Source organism: Myodes glareolus, chromosome 8, assembly GCF_982192425.1.
Source record: "Myodes glareolus chromosome 8, mMyoGla1.1, whole genome shotgun sequence".
Lineage (NCBI taxonomy): Eukaryota > Metazoa > Chordata > Mammalia > Rodentia > Cricetidae > Myodes > Myodes glareolus.
This window is the reverse complement of record NC_142033.1, coordinates 9361386-9384035: the sequence shown is the minus strand read 5'-3', so window position 1 is coordinate 9384035 and position 22650 is coordinate 9361386. Positions and strand designations below refer to the sequence as shown.

Genomic DNA, 22650 nt, shown 5'->3' with positions numbered 1-22650 from the left:
GGCAATCTCAATTCTTAAAGATAATTAAAACTAGAGGGAAAAAAATCACTTAAATTGAACTCGTTTTAAAAAGGGCAAAAATTATGTTGAAAAGGGCTAGCAAGATGGCTCAGTGGGTAAAGGTGCTTCCCACACAAACTTGATGACCTGAGTTCAATCCTCATTTTATTTTGCAAAGAAAAACCATATCCTGAACGTTGTCCTTGATTTCCATACACCCACACTACCAACACAATAACAGTTTAAAATTTAAAGCAAACTGTGGAGAAGGAAGAAAACTGAAGGTGTTATTTCTTTCTCCTGCAGTCCACTGTGCCATTCACAGATCCTTGGCCCTTAAGAAATCAACTCTGGTGTTCTGCTAGGACTGTTGTGAGTCAGGGTTCCCCTGGAAATAAGGCCACTGAGAGTAATGTTGGACCTCTCTACACCATCTGGAGGTTGTCCCCGTGTACTCAGGAACAAAAGGGACTGGATGTGAAAGAGTGGAAGTCCCTGACAGCAGCTGGGTATCCAGGAGGCCAGTTTGGACAGGAATGCCAGTTGAGGTGCCAGGGCTTGGGCACAGCCACATGATCAGACTGCTTCAGCAGCGGTAGCCTGAGTTCCAGGTAGGGATGAAGAATGAGTGCCCACTCAGTGCTTCTGTTCACAGATTTCACCTTCTGGGATAGAGCTGTGAGTTACTGTAGAGCAAACCTAGTCTCCAGCATTTCAGACAAGTGTTCTATCACCAAGTTATACCCCCGCCTATCAACCCTGCATTAATTGGCTACTATTCCCAATATTTAATGGAAGCTATGAGAATAATGACCTCTCACATGCTTGAAGAAGGGGTGAATCCCTTCTGCCTCAGCGGAAAGTTATTCCATTTTGTGAATAAATCTCAGGGAGCCCTATTTGGATTTTGGAAACCCCAACTAAGTTCCACCTGTAACTCCTTCACTTTTTCTCTTAGGTTAATTTTGGTTAGTGAGATGGTTGATGGTAAGGTGCCTGCTGCTGAGCCTGAGGGAGCACCCGAGAATGGTCCTTGATCCCACATGGTGACCTCCACACATACTCTAAGGTACACAAGAACTTGTATTCACCTTGCGTGCATGCGTGGGCACATACACCCCCACACAAAAATTAAGTGTATAATTTTGTTTTTTAAATAAGATTTATTATTGTATGTGTGTACAAAATGTGAGTGTGAAGGTCTGTGTTCACCTATCTCTCTGAGGACCCTGGAAGTACACCTCCCTCCCAACAAGCCTTCCAGGAGCTTGGTCTCAAGGCAATTCAAGGAGAAGGTCAGTACCCGTGTTACAGTGTGGGTCCTATGTTGGGCAGGATGGGGTAGGAGGGAATCCTGTCTCTTCTACTCCTGTGCTATTCCTGAATGGACATTAAGTGGGGGAATAACCCATACAGAGACCCTGAGCTACAAAGGGAATTTCAGGTTTCTAGTTTAGGGTTTGAGTTGAAGACAGGCTCTTGGGTAGCCCAGGCTGGCCTAGAATCTTATACAGTATAAACAAGGATGGAAAAAAAAAAAAACAATTTTTTCCACCAGGTAAAAAATGAAGGTAAGCCTAGATACTCTCCAGATGCCCATGCTGGCTCCCAAGGGCCGTGGACATCAAATTTAAACTCAACAATGACTCTGGTTCTTAAGTATCAAGCAGAGAACACAAGCTGTTTAAATCCTGGTGCCTAGTTGGCAGTTTGGGATTGCCACTTAACTGGCCAATAAAGCCTTGATGTTCTCCTAGGGTAAGAAGTACCACCCTCTAAGGAAGACAAAACAAGCAGCCTGTTGGTGCTGTGGCGGGGAGAGGTTCCTTCTGAAACTCTGCACAATACAGCACAGGAGCAAATTAAGCTTGTTGAATATTTCGTGATAGACTTTAAAATTCAAGTTGTTCTTTTTTGAGGAATCCACTAAATTTTTCTCAAGGCAGCATCTATGACTTTCCTCTTCTTTAAAAAAAATATTAATTTAGTGACGAGAATTTGGTTGCTCACAGGCCATGATATGTGTGAGTGAGCTCTCTCCTTCCACCACGAGGGTCTCGGGGACCAAACCCAGGTGGTGAGACTTAGTGGCAGGAGCCTCTGCCCACTGGTGGTCATCATGTCAGATGCTGCCATTTCTATTCCTTGGAGACAGGATAATACTGTTGAGTCCTGGCTGGTCTGCAATCCACAGCAACCCTCCTGTCCCAGCCTCTAAAATGCTGAGATTAGAGACATGAGCCACCATATTCAGGGCATTTATGGTTTTCTGATCTAACTCTTAAGCCTATTCATCTTAAACTCTGTAAATTCAAATAAGTATGCAAGCAATGTAATTTTACCTTGAAAGTAAATTATAAGACTTTTTTGTTTGTTTTTGATTTGTTTGGTTTTTTGAGACAGGGTCTGTTTGTAACCCAGGTTGTCCTGGAACCCTCTCAAACCCACAGTAATCCTTCTGGCTCAGCATTCCAAATGAGAATATAGACATATGGCACCATGTCCAGCTAAGACCAAATTCTAAGAGAGATCCAATTCATTAGTGAATATTTTCACACAACAATAAACTATGCTAATGTGAAAATACCCTGCATCTTAGAAGCTTTCATAATACAGACCTCTCATCTCATTAATTACATGAGGTGATGGCACTCATATTTTAAAGAAGACAAACAAAACTAGGTGTATAGTATCATACACCTATAATCCCAACAGTTCAAGGTCAGCCTCCTCTACACAGTGAGCTCTGAGCCCCACCCAGACTAAATAAGACTATATGAGAACATGCCTCTCTCACAAGATAAACAAATAATACATTTACCCAAGATCACTGAGATACTCAACTCAAGAGCCTTGAATAACAGCCCAATCTTCCAATAGTGTTTGCATATTACTCTACAGTCTTAAAGATACACACTCCCTCAATAGCACTCACTGACAAAACAGCTCCAGTGACAACATGACAAACAGAAGAGAGTGATCTGGTACACACACAGGTCACTTAAACACACTATAACAGATATGGACCTGAAGACATTAGCATATGAAACTAGCCAGTGAAAAGATCAATGCTACATGATTCATCTGGATAGACACACAGGACACTGAGAATTACATAAAGCAGGACAATGGGTACCAGGTGTGGAGACAGGGAGCAATGAGGAATAACTTTTAATGAGTCTAGAGTTTTGCAAGTTGAAAAGTTCTAGAGATGAAAAGGGCTGACAACACATTGTACAACAATGTGAATGTACTCAATGCCAGTGAGCAAGTCACTTACGTGGGAAATTATTAGTATGTATTTATTGTGTATATGCACACAAACACACAGGCATGTGCTATGGTGCACATTTTGAGGTCCAAGAACAACTTTTAGGATTGGGTCTCTCCTTCAGCAACATTGATCTCAGGTTCTGGGCTTGGTAGCAAATGTCTTTACCTTCTAAGCCATTTCACCAGGCCCTTACTGGGAAAACTTTTTAAAATAAAGTAATCCTTAAAGAACTAAATGGTAAAGGAGCAAAAAATTACTATCTCCCGGCAGTAGTTGTATACATCTTTAATCCTAGCACTTTTAAGACAGAAGCAAGTGGATCTCTATGAATTCAAGCCTAGCATAGTCTATAGAGCTAGTTCTAAGACAGACAAGGTTACACACACACACACACACACACACACACACACACACAAACCTGTCTCAAAAAAATAAAAAAAGAAAGACAAAAAGAGAAGAAAAAAGGAAGGAAGGAAGGAAGGAAGGAAGGAAGGAAGGAAGAAAAGAAAAAAGAAAAGAAAGAAGGAAAGAAGGAAAAAGACAAAATGCTATCAAGAAAAACCCTAACTGCATTAGGGGAGACCAACAAGGACCCAGGTATAAAAATAGATTATAACTAGGAGCAAGTTATAAGTCAATGTAAAAAAAATTAACTAAAGTTAAGAATATGTCTTTCAGACAGAAACTTAACAGAGAAATAAGGGAACTAACAGATGTTAAGACTCATATGGACTTAACAGACATCTACAGAACATTCCATCCAAACATAAAAGGATATACCTTCTTCTCAGCACTTCATGGAACCTGCTCAAAAATTGACCACATACTAGGTAACAAAGCAAACATCGACAGATACAAAAAAAAATGGAATAACCCCCTGTATCTTATTGGATCACCATGGCTTAAAATTAGAATTCAACAGCAACACTAATTCCAGAAAGCCCACAAACGCATGAAAATTAAACAGTGTTCATCAGAATCACCAATGGGTCAAAGAAGAAATAAAGAAAGAAATTAAAAACTTCCTAAAATTCAATGAAAATGACCACACAACATACTCAAATTTATGGGACACAATGAAAGCAGTGTTAAGAGGAAAGTTCACAACACTAAACACCTACATAAATAAGCTGGAGAAATCCCACACCAATGAGTTAACAGAACAAAAACAAGCAAACTCACCCAGAAGGACAAGATGTCAGGAAATAATCAAATTGAGAGCTGAAATCAACAAAACAGAAACAAAGAAAATACAAAGAATCAATGAGACAAAGAGTTGATTCTTTGAGAAATATCAATGAAACAGACAAACCTTTATTCAAACAGACCAAAAGGAACAGAGGGACTATCCAAACTAATAAAATCAGAAATGCAAAGGGGGACATAAGAACAGCCACAAGGAAACCCAGAGAATCATCAGGTCATATTTTGAAAATCTGTACTGCACAAAATTGGAAAATGGAAATGGTCAACTTTCTGGATAAATATCACTTACCAAAATTAAATCAAGATCAGATAAGCAAAATAAACAGACCTATAATCTCTAAAGAAAGATAAACAGTCATCAAAAGTCTCCCAACCAAAAAAAGTCCAGGATCAGATGGTTTCAGTGCAGAATTCTACATAAGATTTTCAAAGAACTAATACCAATACTCCTCAAATTATTCCACACAATAGAAACAGAAGGAACGATTACCAAACTTTTTTTACAAGGCTACAATTACACTAAAACCCAAAGTAAGAAAGAAAACTACAGAAAAATCTCACTCATGAACTCTGATGCAAAAATACTCAGTAAAATACTAGCAAACCATTTCCAAGAACACATCAGAAAAACCATCCATCATGACCAGGCAGGCTTCATTCTAGAGATGCAGGGATGGTTCAAAATATAAAAATCTGTCAATGCAATCCACCATATAAACTAACTGGAAAAAAAAATCCACATGCTCATCTCATTAGATGCTGAAAAAGCCTTTGACAAAATACAACATCCCTTCATGATAAAGGTCTTGGAAGGAGCAGGGATAAAAGGAACATACCCAAAAAGATAACATACAGCAAGCCAACCGCCAACATCAAACTAAATGGAGAGAAATTCCCAGAGATCCCATTGAAATCTGGAACAAGACAAGACTGCCCACTCTCTTCATATCTATTCAATATAGTTCTTGAGGTCCTAGCTAGAACAGTAAGACAACAAAAGGAGATCAAGGGGATACAAATTGGAAAAGAAGAAGTCAAACTCTCACTATTTGCTGATGATAGTTTACATAAACAACCCCAAAAATTCTACCAAGGAACTCCTACAACTCATAAACACCTTCAGTAATGTAGCAGAATACAAGATTAACTAAAAAAAAAAAAAAGCAGTAGCCCTCATTTATACAGATGATAAATAGGCTGAGAAAGAAATCAGAGAACCATCACCCTTCACAATAGCCACAAATAACATAAAATATCTTAGAGTAACTCTAACCAAACAAGTGGAAGACCTGTATAACAAGAACTTTAAATCTTTGAAGAAAGAAACTGAAGAAGATATTAGAAAATGGAAAGATCTCCCACGCTCTTGAGTACACAGAATTAACAAAGTAAAAATGGCAATCTTATCAAAAGCAATCTACAGATTCAACACAATGCCCATTAAAATGCCAGCAAAATTCTTCATAGACCTCAAAAGAATGATACTCAACTTCATATGGAAAAGCAAAAAACCCAGGATAGCCAAAACAATTATATACAATAAAGGAACTTCTGGAGGCATCACAATCCCTGACTTCAAACTCTACTACAGAGCTACAGTATTGAAAACAGCCTGGTACTGGCATAAAACAGACAAGAGAATCAATGGAACCAAATAGAAGACCCAGATATCAATCCACACACCTACGAACTCCTGATTTTTGACAAAGAAGCAAAAAATATCAAATGGAAAAAAGAAAGCATATTTAACAAATGGTGTTGGCATAACTGGATATCAACATGTAAAAGAATGAAAAGAGACCCATATCTATTACCATGCACAAAACTCAAGTCCAAATGGATCAAAACCTCAACATAAAACCAACCACACTGAACCTCATAGAAGAGAAGTACACTTGAATGCACTGGTACAGGAGACCACTTCCTAAATATAGCCCCAGCAGCACAGACACTGAGAGAAATAATTAATACATGGAACCTCCTGGAACTGAGAAGCTTCTGTAAAGCAAAGGACATGGTCAACAAGACAAAATGGCAGCCTACAGAATGGGAAAAGATCTTCACCAATCCCACACCAGACAGAAAGCTGGTCTCTAAAATATACAAAGAACTCAAGAAATTGGTCATCAAAAGAACAAATATTCCAATTAAAAAAAAAAACAAAACAGGGTACAGACCTAAACAGACAACTCTCAACAGAAGAATTTAAAATGGCTGAAAGACACTTAGGGAAATACTCAACATCCTTAGTCATCAAAGAAATGCAAATCAAAACAACTCTGAGATTCCATCTTACATCTGTAAGAACAGCCGAGATCAATAACACTGATGACAACTTATGTTGGAGAGGATGTGGGGTAAAGGGAACATTTCTGCATTGATGGTGGGAATGCAAACTGGTACAGTCACTTTGAAAATCAGTATGGCGATTTCTCAGAAAATTAAAAAACAACCTTCCTCAAGACCCAGCAATACCACTTTTGAGTATACACCCAAAGGATGCTCAATGGTACCACAAGGACATGTGCTCAACTATGTTCACAGCATCAGTATGTGTTATAACCAGGACCTGGAAACAACCTAAATGCCCCTTGACCAAAGAATGGATAAAGAAAATGTGTTACATTTATACAATAGAGTATTATACAATGATTTTAATAAATGATATCTTGAAATTTGCATCTGAATGGATCTAGAAAACACTGAGTGAGGTAACCAGACCCAGAAAGACAAATATAATATATACCCACTCCTAAGTGGCTTTTAGACATAGAGAAAAAATAACCAGCCTACAATTCACAACCCCAGAGAACTGAGACAACAAAGAGGACCCTCAGAGAGATATACATGGAACTAATTTACATGGGAAGTAGAAAAAGACAAGATCTCCTGAGTAAATTGGAAGTATGGGGATCATGGGAGAGGGCAGAAGAGGAGGGGGAAAAAGGGAGGAGAGCAGAGAAAAAGCTCAATAAAAACATTAAAAAAAAATAGTTAAGTATATGCCAGGTGTGGTGGTGCACGCCTTTAATCCCAGCACTTGGGAGGCAAGTTTGAGACCAGCCTGCTCTACATAGTGAGTTCCAGGCCAGCCAGGGCTACATAGTGAGACCCTCAAAAACAAATAAACTGCAACGTAAGGTAAATACACGACAGAAGTAATCCATCCTCATTGGAACATATGTAAAAACAATTACATGAAGACACCTCATTAAACTTCAGTAATGTCTAAGAAGAGTGGCCAAGAGGTGAGAGGAGCAAGGCAGTCATGAGGGTGGCAAAGAAAGCCACTCCAGGCAAGAGAAACATTGCTAAGACTCTTAGTTCCAAGAGAGCATGATCTAGTTGCTATCTCTTAAGTTAAATAGGTTTGGGCTGATAGGAGGCAAAGTAAAAAGGCTATAAATAGATCCTAATGGCTAAGACAAGACTGTCATTTGAATAAGTCAAAGCCAAGAATAAATATTTTAAGCATGGATGTGATAAGATCAATTTATTTTTGAGAAACCAGCTATACATAGGTAAATCAATTCAATAAGGACCCCCTCATTTAAAAAGAATCTTTAACATTTTGAAACAGCATTAGCTACAATAAAAAACGATATAACCTACTACTTATAGGACAACTACTTTTGTAGCTTAAAATGTCATATATAAAAAATGTAGGCACTATACAAAAGTATTCAAAAGAAGGAACTAAGCTGGGCATGGTGTGAATACTCACAACCTCAGTCCTTGAGAGAAAGACTACTGGAAATTCAGAAGCCAGCCTGGGCTACAGAGCTAGCTAGGCTAGCCAGGGCTAAAGAGCAAGATCCTACCCCTTCCTCCACAAAAGAAATTATCTCTGCAAACTGAACTTAGCACGAACAGTTCTAGCAACACAACATGTATCTATCTCTATGCTTTTGTCTGCAATTACAAGGCAAACCTGTGATTAGCTTGTGACATATGATAAATGACCCAAAGACTGAACAATGTTGATCAGGGAGAGCTGCACTATTGGAGATTTTGTCACTGTTTTGTATTAGTTCTTTATCTCATGAATTGATACCAGAAGGTTTTTAGGCATAGCCAACCTTTCTACTAACTGAACCGCAGCAATTCCTAACAGAACACTTGAAGGTTAAATAACAAAATTGATATAGTTACTTGTGATGACACATTTTAAAGTATATAATATAAAGAACTAGGTCACATTAAAGAGTACTGGTAGACGTAATACAGCTTAAATTCTGTTATATTTAAGTAACTATCATTTGGTAACATGACAATTTTCTGCTCACAAACTGCATGTAGGGGCTGGGGAGAGGGTTCAACCAGAGGCAGTGGGTTACAAGTTCCCATCTTGTGTGTTTATAGATTTTGTGTCTTGTGTGTATGTATTTGTATGTTTCTTGTGCTTTCTGTTGTTTTTCATTCTGGTTTATTTGCTTTTTGTTAGCCTACTTTTCTAAAGAGAGAGAAAGAAAACAGGAATAGGGGAGTGGGAATCATCTGGGAGGAGTTGGGAAGAACTAATCAGAATATAGTGTATGAAAAAATTATTTTCAATAAAAAAAGAGTACAAAATACTAATAAATAAGCTGAGTGCTACACTGAAAACATTTTAAAGTAGCAGAATGAGTTTTTCTAAATCTAAAAGAAAGACATACATATAGTTTGATAGACTATAAAGGAATATAACCTGTGATGACTGGTGGTGACACTTGAGTTGTCTGTCCTGTGACCGCTTTACTATTAATTGGTTTTGCAAAGATCAGCTTCGTGATCACTGGACCAGAGGTTGGTGTTCGAGGCTTCTTAGCAATCTGAAACATATAGATAACTATGAAGACATCTCTTTCCATAAAAATCTATGAAGGAAAGTTAGACAAGATTCATACACAGTAGTACATAAAGTCAGGTTATTTACCAAATTTAGCTATGTATTAATGTATAAAACATTTAAAACAAATCAATTCACCAAAATATTAATATGATTATATCTATAAGCTCATGTGTTCTAATTCCTCTAATTTCATGATAAATTCCTAGTCTCTCTGAAACATGCAAATGGTGAACAAAATAGTAAAGTTTAATAATAAAAGTGTTTAATAGTGAAATACTATGCACAATGTTAGTTTCCAATGAAGCTATTCAATAACAAAAAGACGGAGTTCAAAAAGTACAATACAACCTTGAATTTAGAGATCTTAAATAAAGCTTTGGTGTTCCAAAAAAAAAAAAAAGTACAATACAATGAGGTACCACTCCACACATATGTATGACCACATTCATCTATGATCCAAGATGTAAATTATTACATATTACAGACTTTCAACTACATTTTCTTTCTCTTTACTTTCTTTTTTTTGCTCATTTTGTTTTTGAGATGGGCATCAGTTCCGGCTGGCCTGGAGCCCACTATGTAGCCCAGGCAGATCTTGAACTCATGGCTCTCCTTGCCTCAGCCTCCCAAGTACTGAGATTACAGGCATAAGCCACCATGGTTAGCAGACTTTCCGTTACACACACCCCAAGAGTGAAAGTACAATACAAAAATGAAAGTGAAAGGAGAACTGAACCAGTTTAAGTCAATTACAAAGACAGTTTTGTAGACGATTTGTAAAAGTCTGAAGCATATTTACTAAAATAATATTTATTGTACTTTAAACTACTGGAAGGGACTATCCATACATTATAATTCATCTCCAATATGAAGATAAAATATGGGCACACTGTTGAGCTGCACTAAAATTTGCCACAAGTCAAAAAAGATAGAGGTACCAATGTGGTACATTATTTTTTGAGACACGGTCATGCTTGTGAAGCTAACTAATGAGACCAGCCTAGCCTCGGACTCCCACGAGAGATCACAGGTGTGAGCCGGTGTGCCCAAGACCGATGTTTTCACACTGAAATTGTCAGGAAAGGCAAAGGCATAGCTGCTAAAAGGAAAGAGCGGAAACTTACCTGGCATAAACTCAAAGTTTAGTGTTTAGTGTGTGAGGAACAGTATTTTACCTTTTGATAGGCCCTAACGTACTATTTATTACTGGAGGTGACAAAGTGAGTACGCATGACCAACAATGGCAAGCCATCAAAAATGGTATTAATCACAGTCAGGCATCAATTCTATGTGTTCAAACTACAAACAGCATGCTATCTTACACTCACAATGTTACTTTCTTGCACTCAGAACTTATTAGTGATACAAATACCTCCGAGAGAAAATTGTATTTTCACAAAAGGAAGTCCATTAGTGTATAACAATACATCCAGCTTGCAAGCCATGACACAACTGCATAAATTCACTGTGCTCTGGGAAGCTGATATAGTCCTGAGACATGAAGGGAAGCACTCCCCAAGTGCTTACTAAAGCTCTAAAGCAAAGTGGAATTTCACATATATATAGTATCAGTAACCACAGAGGTAGACAGTCTTAGAAACACCTAACCTTAGCTATTAAAAGTAAGACTTGAAAGTATCCCCCCCCCCCTTCCTGATTTTTACCATTATATACTACATGCTTACCAAACAGGAAAAAAATCCAAACACTGGAACCAAAATTACATTAATTATTCAAATGAACGATCTCATCTTGCTCTTATGGTTGTATTCCTTTAGTGGAGCACTGTTCAAAATAACAATTTCCAGATCCATTAAGGAACCATAACTAGTTTTCAAAAAAGCCCTCACATTGCCTAGGCTGGCCTTCAACTCCTTATCCTTCTGCCTCTACCCTCAAGCTCAGGGATTACAGACATGCACCACCACACCTGGCTTTATGTTCTGGATATGGAATGCAGGACTTTGTGCATGCTCCTGAAAATGATTGATCTATTAAGTATATATGCAGTGTTTTGTCTACACGTATGCCTGTACACCAGAAGAGCGCGCCAGATCTCATTACGGATGGTTGTGAATCACCATGTGGTTGCTGGGAATTGAACTCAGGACCTCTGGAACAGCAGCTGGCGCTCTTAACTGCCAAGCCATCTCTCCTGCCCCTTGAAAATGATGCTTTATGCTTATTTTACTTACACTTTTGTTCTAAGGTAGCTTAGGAATCAAAGTGAAAAGGGGATGATGCCTGGCCTGGGTTCATTTGCTGGAGTGCTTGCCTGGCCATACACAAAGCTCACCAGGGGTTTAGAGTACTTATTACTCTTGCAGAGGACCTAGGTTCCATTCCCAGCACCCTAATAAAGGCTGCAACTTCAGTTTCAAGAGATCTGACGCCTTTTGGGATTTGCAGGAACAAGGTACACACATGGTATATATACATACATACATGCATACATTTAAGCAAAACATTCATTCACATAAATAAAAAAATTAAACAAAAGAAAACCTTAAAAGTTTTAAGAAATTTCCAATAAATTTATGAAACTAGCAGATTAATACAAAATGAAAAAGGAAAAAAATTTACAAATAAGGTAGAAAAGTAAGCCAATAACTCATACAAATAGCTCTCAGCATCACGGTGTCCCAGACCTGCTAGCTGCTTACTGTTCTCACACATGGGGCACTGCAAACACAGACTATGGTTAGCTATCTGGAATGAGGTATGTCTACACACCCATCATCACTACAGTCAATACCGTCACTACTTCTGAGCATGAGTCTTCACTCTCACCTGCTGTCCATGCTCAACAGCCTCAGTACTCTAACTAAACTCAAAACAATGATGCAGACTACATGAGGGAAAAAATCAGATTTGTATGAATATAGGCCTTGAAATATATGTATCACAGGGACTAACGTAGAAAACTATAAGTATGTAGTTACTTATTTTTTGAAGTGTTTTAGGGTCTCAGAAGTTCCTTCTGAATTAGAAACATTTGAGCTACCTAAAATCAACTGAATACTTAGAAAATATTTTAGTATGTTTCCTAGGTTTTCTGCTGTTTATTTCAACTATTTAATTAATTATTTTACCTATCTATTTTTTTTTTTATTTTTGCATCAGGGTCTTACTTTATAGTCCTTGCCGTCCTGGAACTCATTATGCTAAGCAGGCTGTTCTCAGACTGAGATCCGCCTGTTTCGACATCCTGAATGTGGGGATTAAGACACATTCCTCCATGCCCAGCTCTGTTATATATATTCTTTAAAGAAACATAACTTTTAAAACAAATGGAATCAGTCTTTATAAAACCAACAACAATAAAAATAAGTGAGTGTTAGGCCAGAGTCTTTTACTATCAATACTTAGAAAATTAAAATAAGAAATTAAAGGATAGAAATAAATTACTTATTGAAACTGTACACTGCTCTTATGAATGAAAAAAAATCACTTTGATTTCTATCATTAGTTCTTTTGAGAGCATGATAATGATCCACACTGCCAAGGCCAATCAAAACAGGCTTCAATACTAAGGACAGGACACTTCATAGTGATCGGCTAGGCTATCTCATCCAAGAGCAGCTCAGCAATAAATAAATAAATAGATAGATAGATAAATAAATAAACTAATCAAAGCATGAGGCAGCAAAGATGGAGAACATGAACTATTAAATAACAGCAGAAAGGACACGGCACGTTACAAGACTTAAAAAGCTGAAGCTTCTTAATGCAAAGTTCCTGAGAATTAACGTTTCTAATTCTTTCCCAACACAGCAACCAAAACTTGAATGTAAATATCAGCTAAGAGGAAATACCTCTCCCAAGTTCCTGACACTCCTTCCTTTGCTACTTTGACTCACACCTTCTTGTCTTTCTTTTTTTTTTTATTTTTGTTTTTCGAGACAAGGTTTCCCTGTGTACTCCTAGCTGCCCTAGAGCTCACTTTATAGATCAGGCTGCCCTCAAACTACCAAGTGTAGCCACAGCTGACTGCCTTCTGGTTTCTTTTAAAAGACAACCTTCCAAACATGGAATGCACTGTGTTTTCCTTCTCCTAAGTGAATCACTGTATTTCTAAGCATTCTGGTATCCTAGAGAGGCTTTTTTGGACAAAAAAAAAACTGAAAAACATTTCATGTATGCCCTGGTAATCTACTATTTGAGGGCATTTTTCATACCATTAAGGGCTATTCTGAAGGATCCTCAATGCTTTAAGAACTGTGCAATGCTATATTGCTTTGTTTTGTCTTGTTAAATGATCAAATAGCCATCTTAAGCTAAGGTAAAACTTCAGAGAGGAAGCTACCTCCAGTTCTACAGTCAGAAGGAGAGCACAGGGGAGACAAGCCCAATGCTCTGCTCCATCCTATTCACTGTCTTCCTCACACTGCTAACATGAACGATGGAGATGGACAAAAAAGCTCCAAGTATGACAAACGTTGGTGGGCATCAGCTATCGCTGCCCCCAATGGTTCCCAGAACAGCAAGTTTAGCCTTTAGTCATTAATTAACCAAGAAAAAAGAAAGGTTTATTACTTGATAGCTCTGCAGTAAGTAGGGCATCTTTATGCCAGCAAAACAATACCCTTGTAGGCAAACTATCACTATGCATAAAATCTTTAAAAAGCTATAAATAAACAATTCAGAAATTTAACCAAAATTTAGTTTGCTGTTAAGTTTTCTGGTAAAAATTTTCACGAGCATTACAAATACCAAATCTAAAAACAAAACAAATTCATACAATTACTTTAAAACATTCAAAAGAATTCATTAAAAGTTATGCAGTTAACAACCCTATAAACACAACTTTGAGTCAGTTTAATTTTTTAACATGCACTTTAAGTAATACGCCCCCTTTGTTGCTTTTACCTGTACTGTTTTTAACTGTTGGGTCTGTAACACAGAGGGCTGAGTTGCAGTATTAATCAGTTGACTTCCTGGGGTCAATGCTGAGACACCAATGACAGGTTTCACCTCTGGCCCCCCTCCAATGGTAACTACTTTAATTTGCTGCGGTGGCAACTTAGCATCTCCTGGCTGGGCCTGAGCTGTAACTTTCTGAGCCTGGGGTAGTTGACTATGGGGTAGTGCTAAAACAATTGGCGAACCAGATTTGCCCAAAGTTGTTAAAATTAACTTCTGTCCATCTGGTTTAAGGGTCTGATTGCCAAGTTTAAGATCAGATGTCTGTGATACTTTGTTTAGAATAATCTGATTGGCTGATATAGTCACAGGAGTCTGAGCACCAAGTTTTTGAAGGCCACTTGGAAATGCTGGTTTCACTGTGGTATTAGAATCTGCTTTAGTAACTGTGGTATTCACTGCAACTTGGTTAGTGTGGTTACTGTACACTGTGATGGGTTCCGTGGAAATGGGCGTGGCTGTAGAGTCGCCAGTAGAATTTATGTTGACAATTTCTTCCAGTTCTGTCTCCATGGGAATTGGGGATGACACAATTACAGCCTCAATACTATCCTCATCCACTAAAGTTATAGCAGTGTCCATTATCTCCTCTGGAAGCAAGCTATTCACCTCAGCCGGCACCACCTCCATGATCGCTCTGCTTCTAGGAAGATGCCCAGGTGCTGGAAGAAAAGAAAAAAAAAACTGTTACCAGGTTTTAAAGCAGATTTTCAAAAATACATTCAGGAAAAATGTAAATAACAAAATCAACAGTACTGAAATTGATAAATAATTAAATGAAGAACATCCTGGATATTTATCTAGATTTCGCCATTTTCACAAATCGTAGCTTTTAAGAATCTAGGATATGGAATTATCTGTAAATCTTCAAAGGTCTATCATAGTCCTACATAGAACACTACTGTTAGAAACATCCACTAAATGTTAATGGAGTTTCTAGACTATGGGGTTCAAGTCTAATCAATTAGCTTCACACTAAGGGAATTTTTCTTTGGAAAGATTTTCAAATCCTCTGCCATTTGAAGTGTCAAAGGGGGAACTACTTAAGAATTTACACGTCTAGAAATCTGGCTCAGCAAGTAAGAGCAACTGTCACTCTTCAAAGCACAGTGCTCAGTTTCCAGCACTAACATGGCGGCTCCTAACATTCTGGAACTCCAGTCCTGATGAGCCAAAGACCTCTTCTGACTTCCACAGGTACCAGGCACACACAGCGCACATATACATGCAGGCAACACATACATAAGAAATAAAAATAAATATAAAAAGAAGAAAATATATACAGCCAGTTCCCACCAAGGAAAAAAGTACGTCCAGATTATGGACAAATTAGCTGTAATGCTTTTAGCTAAAAATCTTTAGAGTGTCCAATAAAAGAGTGAATTCCGGTACCAGCATGTATTAAAGTAGCCCAGCATGTCTAGACTAGACAGCTGTCAAGTGTTTGCTCAGAGAACTTCAAAACCCCTTAGAACCCAACCAGAACTCTTCTTCTTGGAGGCACGACGTCATCTCACCACCTGGCTCAGGCTGTCTCAATCCTTCAGCTTCCTGGGTCCTAGCATTGCAGGTAGCATCACCACACCCATCTTATTTTCTTTAAAATATATAACAAGCATTGGAAAATGAAGAGTAGCACATACAGTGGCGAGGACCATGGCCTGTAATCTCAGCCCTGAGAAGCTGAGTAGGACTGCAGCACATTCCAGGGCAGTCTGTGTTACACTAAAGAGAAACATACAAACTACAAACTGTATTTAGTAGTCATGGCAAATATCCCTGCTGCCAAAATAAACCATCAGTATAGAGCACTTACTACAGCAAAGATGGCATGAGTTTCCTCCCCAAACCTCTGATTTGTGTAGCATTACCCTATTTTATAGATTAAAAAATGAAGAAAGGTTAAATAATTGTCCAAGGCAAAAGTGAATGGTAGAGGCAGGATTCAAACTCTGCTTTGTATGGTTCCAAAGTTAGTCATTTTAACTTCAAAATTATACTATCATAAATGTTGTACCACTGGTATTTTTAAATGGAGACTAAAGCCTAAGCCTTCACAGCCAACTCCCTGTCCTGAAAGCCCACACTACGTAAGTGCTGTCTATCAGAACAGCTTTGTATTTTTGCTCACAGTAGAACTTCATGTACAGGGAATGATGTATAGATGTTCCTCAGTGAAAGATGCTGTCCCACAAAAACAATCATAAAATGCTTAAGTCAAATATGTAATCCACCTACCAAACAACTAGATGGCAGAATATCTGACCCCTGGAGGGAATCACAGGCTGCTATGGGCAACCCCACATGGGTGTTAGAATGAACCGCAGTTCTCTGGAAGAACAACTGGTACTCTTAACCTCAGCCGCTGAGCCCTCTTCCCAGCCCCACCTTAGCATGTTGTAAAACAAGTGGGTCGGGACCCCTTTGGGAGTCAGATGGCCCTTTCTCTGCGGTCTCAAATCAGATATCTTGCATATCAGATATTTACATTAATATTCATAACAGAAGTAAAATTGCAGTTATAAAGTAGCAACAAAAATAGTTTTATAGTTGGGGGCCACCAAAGCATGAGGAACTGTATTAAAGTTGAGAACCACTGATGTAAAGGAAGAAAAAACAACTCCGCTGACTAGTTACTGAGATCAACCTTCTGTGGCAGACACCTGTGCACACAGAGTTGTATCGCATGCCCTCCTCACAGCGTGACTCTGAGACAGATCCACACTGCTGCTCTCAGCACCAGTTCTTTCTTCTGACTGTTAAGTATATCTCACTGCACAGCTCTCCCACACTTTGCGTATCCGTCCACTTAGTACTGGGCATTGGAACTTTCTCAGTCTGAAACTGTTATGGTAACCCTACTGTAAACATTAAGCTCAAGGTTTCATGGCTATGTTTTTCCATTTCTTTGGAGGAAGGAGTCAAGCATTTATGGTCCTGTTGGATGCAGGCACTCAGATTACTTCATTTAGTAGGGGTAGAGCATCCAGGTCATGAGCACGATCTGTAGTAGGATGAAGAACCTGTGTAACTGGGTGGGGCCCTTTGTGGGTGTGGTAGAGACTGTGTGGCTATGGGTGGGGCCCTTTGTTGTGTGTGGTAGAGACTGTAGGGCTATGGGAGAGGCCCTACATTATGTGTGGTTAGGATTTTCACTGAAATATACGTCACTGGTGTTGGTATTCTGTGAGCCTGGACAGTGAATGTCCGTAAACCTATCAGTATCCATGGGGTGTTTATAGCTCTGGGTGTGTTCAGCACCCAGTTCGTGTACCATGTCTCACTTCTCCATTTTCCCCAAAGTTTGCAAACCATAGTAATTATTTTCATCTATGTATTATTGTGACTGATGATTTTCCAGCATACGTAAAGAACTTATTCAGCTCAATAAGAATCCTAAAAGCTAGCATCCCCACCAAAAGGTCTTAAGGCTGATGCTGCTGAAATTATAGGCATGTGCCACAATGTCCCTGATATTAAGTACTTAAATGTACTCGCACACATTCTTACACACACACACGCATACAATTACACATGAAAAGATAGTCACACAGATGATAGAAGGGTTGGGGAAGAAATCAGAGAATCAACACCCTTCACAATAGCCACAAATAGCATAAAATATCTTAGAGTAACTCTAACCAAACAAGTGGAAGACCTGTATAACAAGAACTTTAAATCTTTGAAGAAAGAAACTGAAAAAGACACCAGAAAGTGGAAGATCTCCCATACTCTTGGGTAAGTAGAATTAACACAGTAAAACTGGCAATCTTATCAAAAGCAATCTACAGATTCAACACAATGCCCATCAGAATCCCAGCAAAATTCTTTAAAGACCTCAAAAGAACGGTACTCAACTTCATATGGAAAAGCAAAAAACCCAGGATAGCCAAAACAATCATGTACAATAAAGGAACTTCTGGAGGCATCACAATCCCTGACTTCAAACTCTACTACAGAGCTACAGTACTGAAAACAGCCTGGTATTGGCATGAGAACAGACAGGAGGACCAATGGAACCAAATAGAAGACCCAGATATCAATCCACACACCTACGAACTCCTGATTTTTGACAAAGAAGCAAAAAATATCAAATGGAAAAAAGAAAGCATGTTTAACAAATGGTGCTGGCATAACTGGATATCAACATGTAAAAGAATGAAAAGAGACCCATATCTATTACCATGCACAAAACTCAAGTCCAAATGGATCAAAACCTCAACATAAAACCAACCACACTGAACCTCATAGAAGAGAAGTACACTTAAACGCACTGGTACAGGAGACCACTTCCTAAATATAGCTCCAGCAGCACAGACACTGAGAGAAACAATTAATACATGGGACCTCCTGGAACTGAGAAGCTTCTATAAAGCAAAGGACATGGTCAACAAGACAAAATGGCAGCCTACAGAATGGGAAAAGATCTTCATTAACCCCACATCAGACAGAGGTCTGGTCTCCAAAATATACAAAGAACTCAAGAAATTGGACACCAAAAGATCACATAATCCAATAAAAAAATGGAGTACAGATCTAAACAGAGAACTCTCAACAGAGGAATTTAAAATGGCTGAAAGACATTTAAGGAAATGTTCAACATCCTTAGTCATCAGAGAAATGCAAATAAAACAACTCTGAGATTCCATCTTACACCTGTAAGAACAGCTGAGATCAATAACACTGATGACAACTTATGTTGGAGAGGATGTGGGGTAAAGGGAACATTTCTGCATTGATGGTTGGAGTGCAAACTAGTACAACACCTTTGGATGTCAGTATGGTGATTTCTCAGAAAATTAAAAAACAACCTTCCTCAAGACCCGGTAATAATAATTTAAAAAAAAGACCCAGTAATACCACTTTTGGGTCTATATCCAAAAGATGCTCAATCGTGCCACAAGAACATGTGCTCAACTATGTTCATAGCAGCTTTGTCATAGTCAGAACCTGGAAACAGCCTAAATGCCCCTCGATCGAAGAATGGATAAGAAAAATGTGGTTCACTTACACAATGGAGTGCTACACAGCAGAAAAAAATAACGGCAGCTTGAATTTTGCAGAAAAATGGATGGAGCTAGAAAATATCATTTTGAGTGAGGTAACCCAGACACAGAAAGACAATTATTACATGCACTCACTCATAGGTGGTTTTTAAGCATAAAGCAAAGAAAGTCAGCCTACAAACCACAATCCCAAAGAATGCAGACACTAAGAGAGACTTACATAGGCCTAATCTTCATGGGAAGTAGAAAGTAGAAAAAGACAAGATCTCCTGAGTAAATTGGAAGCACGGGGACTTTGGGGGAGGACTGAAGGGGAGGGGAGAGGCAAGGAGGGTAGCAGAGGAAAATGTAGAGCTCAATAAATATCAATAAAACAAACAAACAAATAAATAGTTGTAGTTTAAAAAAACATAGTCACGTTGTTGTTATAGCTGTCAGTGGCAGAGTATACACTACGCACTGTATGTAGATGATGCTATTACATACATGTAGACAAAACACTCCTACACATAAAGATAAATCTATAAAATAAAAACCTAGCAATTCAATATCTAGTTACACATATCTGTGTATGCCACAGGTATCTAGTTATACATATCGGTGTATGCCACAGGTATCTAGTTATACATATCTGTGTATGCCACAGGTATCTAGTTATACATATCTGTGTATGCCACAGGTATCTAGTTATACATATCTGTGTATGCCACAGGTATCTAGTTATACATATCTGTGTATGCCACAGGTATCTAGCACAGAAGGTCCCCGACTCTCAGTAGTTCAACTGTGTTTTGTTTTTCCTTCTTTACAATGTGCAAACAGAGCACAGACACTTCCATATGAACTCTGATCTTTCCTAAAGACAGGGACACTACAATCCAGCCTCCATTCACCCTTTTCCTTAGGGCCATGACATGGATGGAGCTAGAGATGCCACAGTTTTTCATAAATAAAGGTTGGCATTTCTTGCAATCCTAAGAACTCATTCTTGTAGCCCAACCCAACTCCTGTGATTTTCAGTTAACACAAAACCCCATGTCCTCACTGCCATCCTGCTGAAGTCCCCACACAATGAGTTCTGAGGGCTCCTCAACTCACATGGATCTGAGTGTGTACAATGACTAACATGTCGTCCTGTGGGCTTACATTCCTCAGCTAAGGGCATGGAATTCAGTGTGCAGTGACTAAGCACCATCCACTGGGTTGCCACTCCAGTCCAAGCTGCTCTTGTCTAACTGAGACGAAATCATTCACCACCAGACACATTCTTTAGCCTAGCCCACAAGGCCCATCTTTCCCTTCCTTTCCAGGAGTCATGGCCCAAACTGAGATGGGAGGGTTTTTTTTTTTTAAATAGACTATTTACAAGCAAGGAAACAAAGTAACCAGCTACTGCTTCGGAAGCAGAAAACACAAAGTCCTGAGGATGAAACAAAGTTTGTTTGTTTTTTAGTAGTAACAGGAAAAGCATGAGAATCATGTGGAGGTCAGTTCCTCTAGACCCTAAGACCCACGGAGAAGACGAAGAGGTTGCCCAGGTTGACGCCCAAGATACACCGAGTTGGCATCACAACTGCTGGAAGAGGGAGACAGTGTTTTTCTTAAATTGGACAATAATCAAAGCTACCCTTTGTTACAGAGAGGGCTACTGTATCATCCAAAGTCATTTGCTATATAAGCCCCTTTGAATTTTGATGGACAGGACCCAGACTCAGGTGCATGCCAGGCAAATGCTCTGCCTCTGAGCTACATTTTGGACAGGGTTTGGTTAAGTCACTCAGGCTAACCTGAAAATTGCGCTCTGTCTGCCTTAGTCATCCAATAGCTAGGATCACAGGCATGTACCACCATAAAAAGATCTTTTAAAACAAGATCTCATGCTAGGGCAGTGGTAGCACAAGCCTTTAAACCCAGCACTCAGGGGACAGAGGCAGATCTCTACAAACGAGTTCAAGGTCTGCCTGGTCTACAAAGCAATTGCTAGGACTGTTACACAGAGAAACCCTGTCCTCAAAAAACAAAACTGGAAGGTGGCGGCCCATTCCTTTAATCCCAGACAGAGGCAGGCGATCTCTGTGAGTTTGAGGTCAGCCTGGTGTAAAGATGAGGGCCAGGACAGGCTCTCAAGCTACATAGAGGAAATTCTGTCTTGAAAAACCTTTTAAAAAATAATTAGTTAATTAATTTAATAAAAAACTACAACAACAGCTGTCACAGACTTCCTTGCAGCTTGTACAGAAATGCAAAAGCAAAGACCCAGAGTCACCTCCCTACAGGGACCTCATCTCAGCAATGTTCTGTACTTCAAGTGTAGACCTCTGATACATACTGTCTAATCCAGCCCTAAGTACTCTGTTTTTAAGGTGCTTTCCAAATGTTTGTCATGAATACAGAGGAGCAACTGTTTTCATGTATGCTGTCCATGGATCCTGCATCCCAAGCCCACTTATTTACTGCAGTAGCTTTTTAATGTACATTACTTAAAATGTTCAACTTGTCTGCAAATAACAACTGTAATTCTTCCTTTCTAATCTGCACACCTTTTATTTCTTTTACCTGACAATATTTGCTGTGACATCACAGAAAATGATTACTAAGGGAATGAAAACTTGCCTGTTTTCCAGTCTCACTTGCTCATCTGTAGGTTTCTCAGATTTCCTTTATCAAGTTTAAAAGTTAGCTTCTTATTCTATTTTCTGATTTTTTTCAGATCATTTTATTATTATATTTGTGTGGCGGGCGATGAGGTGAGTGCACAAGTACCACTGTGCAAGTATAGAAATCAGAGGACAAAGTGATTCTCTCCTTCCACCATGCGAACGGCGGGAACAGATGTAAATCATTAGCTTGGCCAAAGGCACCATGATCTATGAAGCTATCTTGCCTACTCTTTAAACAAACAAACAAACAAACAAACCTAGGCCTAGAGAAATGGCTCAGCAGTTAAAAAGCATTGGCTGCTGTTTCAGAAGACCAGGAATGGACATCCAGCACCCACATGGCAGATCACAACCATTTGTAACTCAGTTCCATGGGATCTGACACCCTCTTCTGGACTGAGGGTACTGTACATATGGGTACATGGCATACACACAGGCGAGACATCCATATATATGAAGCAAAAATAATAAATCTATAAAAATTTAAATAACGTCAAGAATGGTGGTTGTGTATAATCCAAGGATTTAGGAGAATGAGGTAGACAGACTGTGATTTCAGGGCTAACCTGCTGGTGGCTTGGATGAGCAAGCTCCCACAGGCTCATGATGAACAAGGAATCCCTAGCTATCGGGCTATTTGGGAGAAGTTATGGAAACTTTTCTATGTACAGCCTTGCTGGACGAAGGACTTCACTGGGAGAGCACTCTGAGTGTTAACAGCCTCATCTACTTCCTGCTTGTTCTCTGCAC

The 22650-nt window shown here is 39.0% G+C and overlaps 1 protein-coding gene across 4 annotated transcripts in view; it reads right to left on the bottom strand.

Annotated features, from left to right (window-relative positions):
* Lin54 (lin-54 DREAM MuvB core complex component) overlaps positions 1 to 22650 on the bottom strand; it is a 66917-nt gene that overhangs the window by 31756 nt on the left and 12511 nt on the right. For 2 of the 4 annotated variants that reach the window (XM_085691585.2, XM_048426844.3), the window contains exons 2-3: positions 14181 to 14896; positions 9168 to 9291 (exon numbers count right to left, since the gene is read on the bottom strand). In XM_085691585.2, the coding sequence (XP_085547711.1) occupies positions 9168 to 9291; positions 14181 to 14864 (808 nt within the window). In that variant the 5' untranslated portion in view covers positions 14865 to 14896. The remainder of the gene's footprint in view (positions 1 to 9167; positions 9292 to 14180; positions 14897 to 22650) is intronic. The other 2 variants (XM_085691586.2, XM_048426853.3) reach the window with 1 other exon arrangement.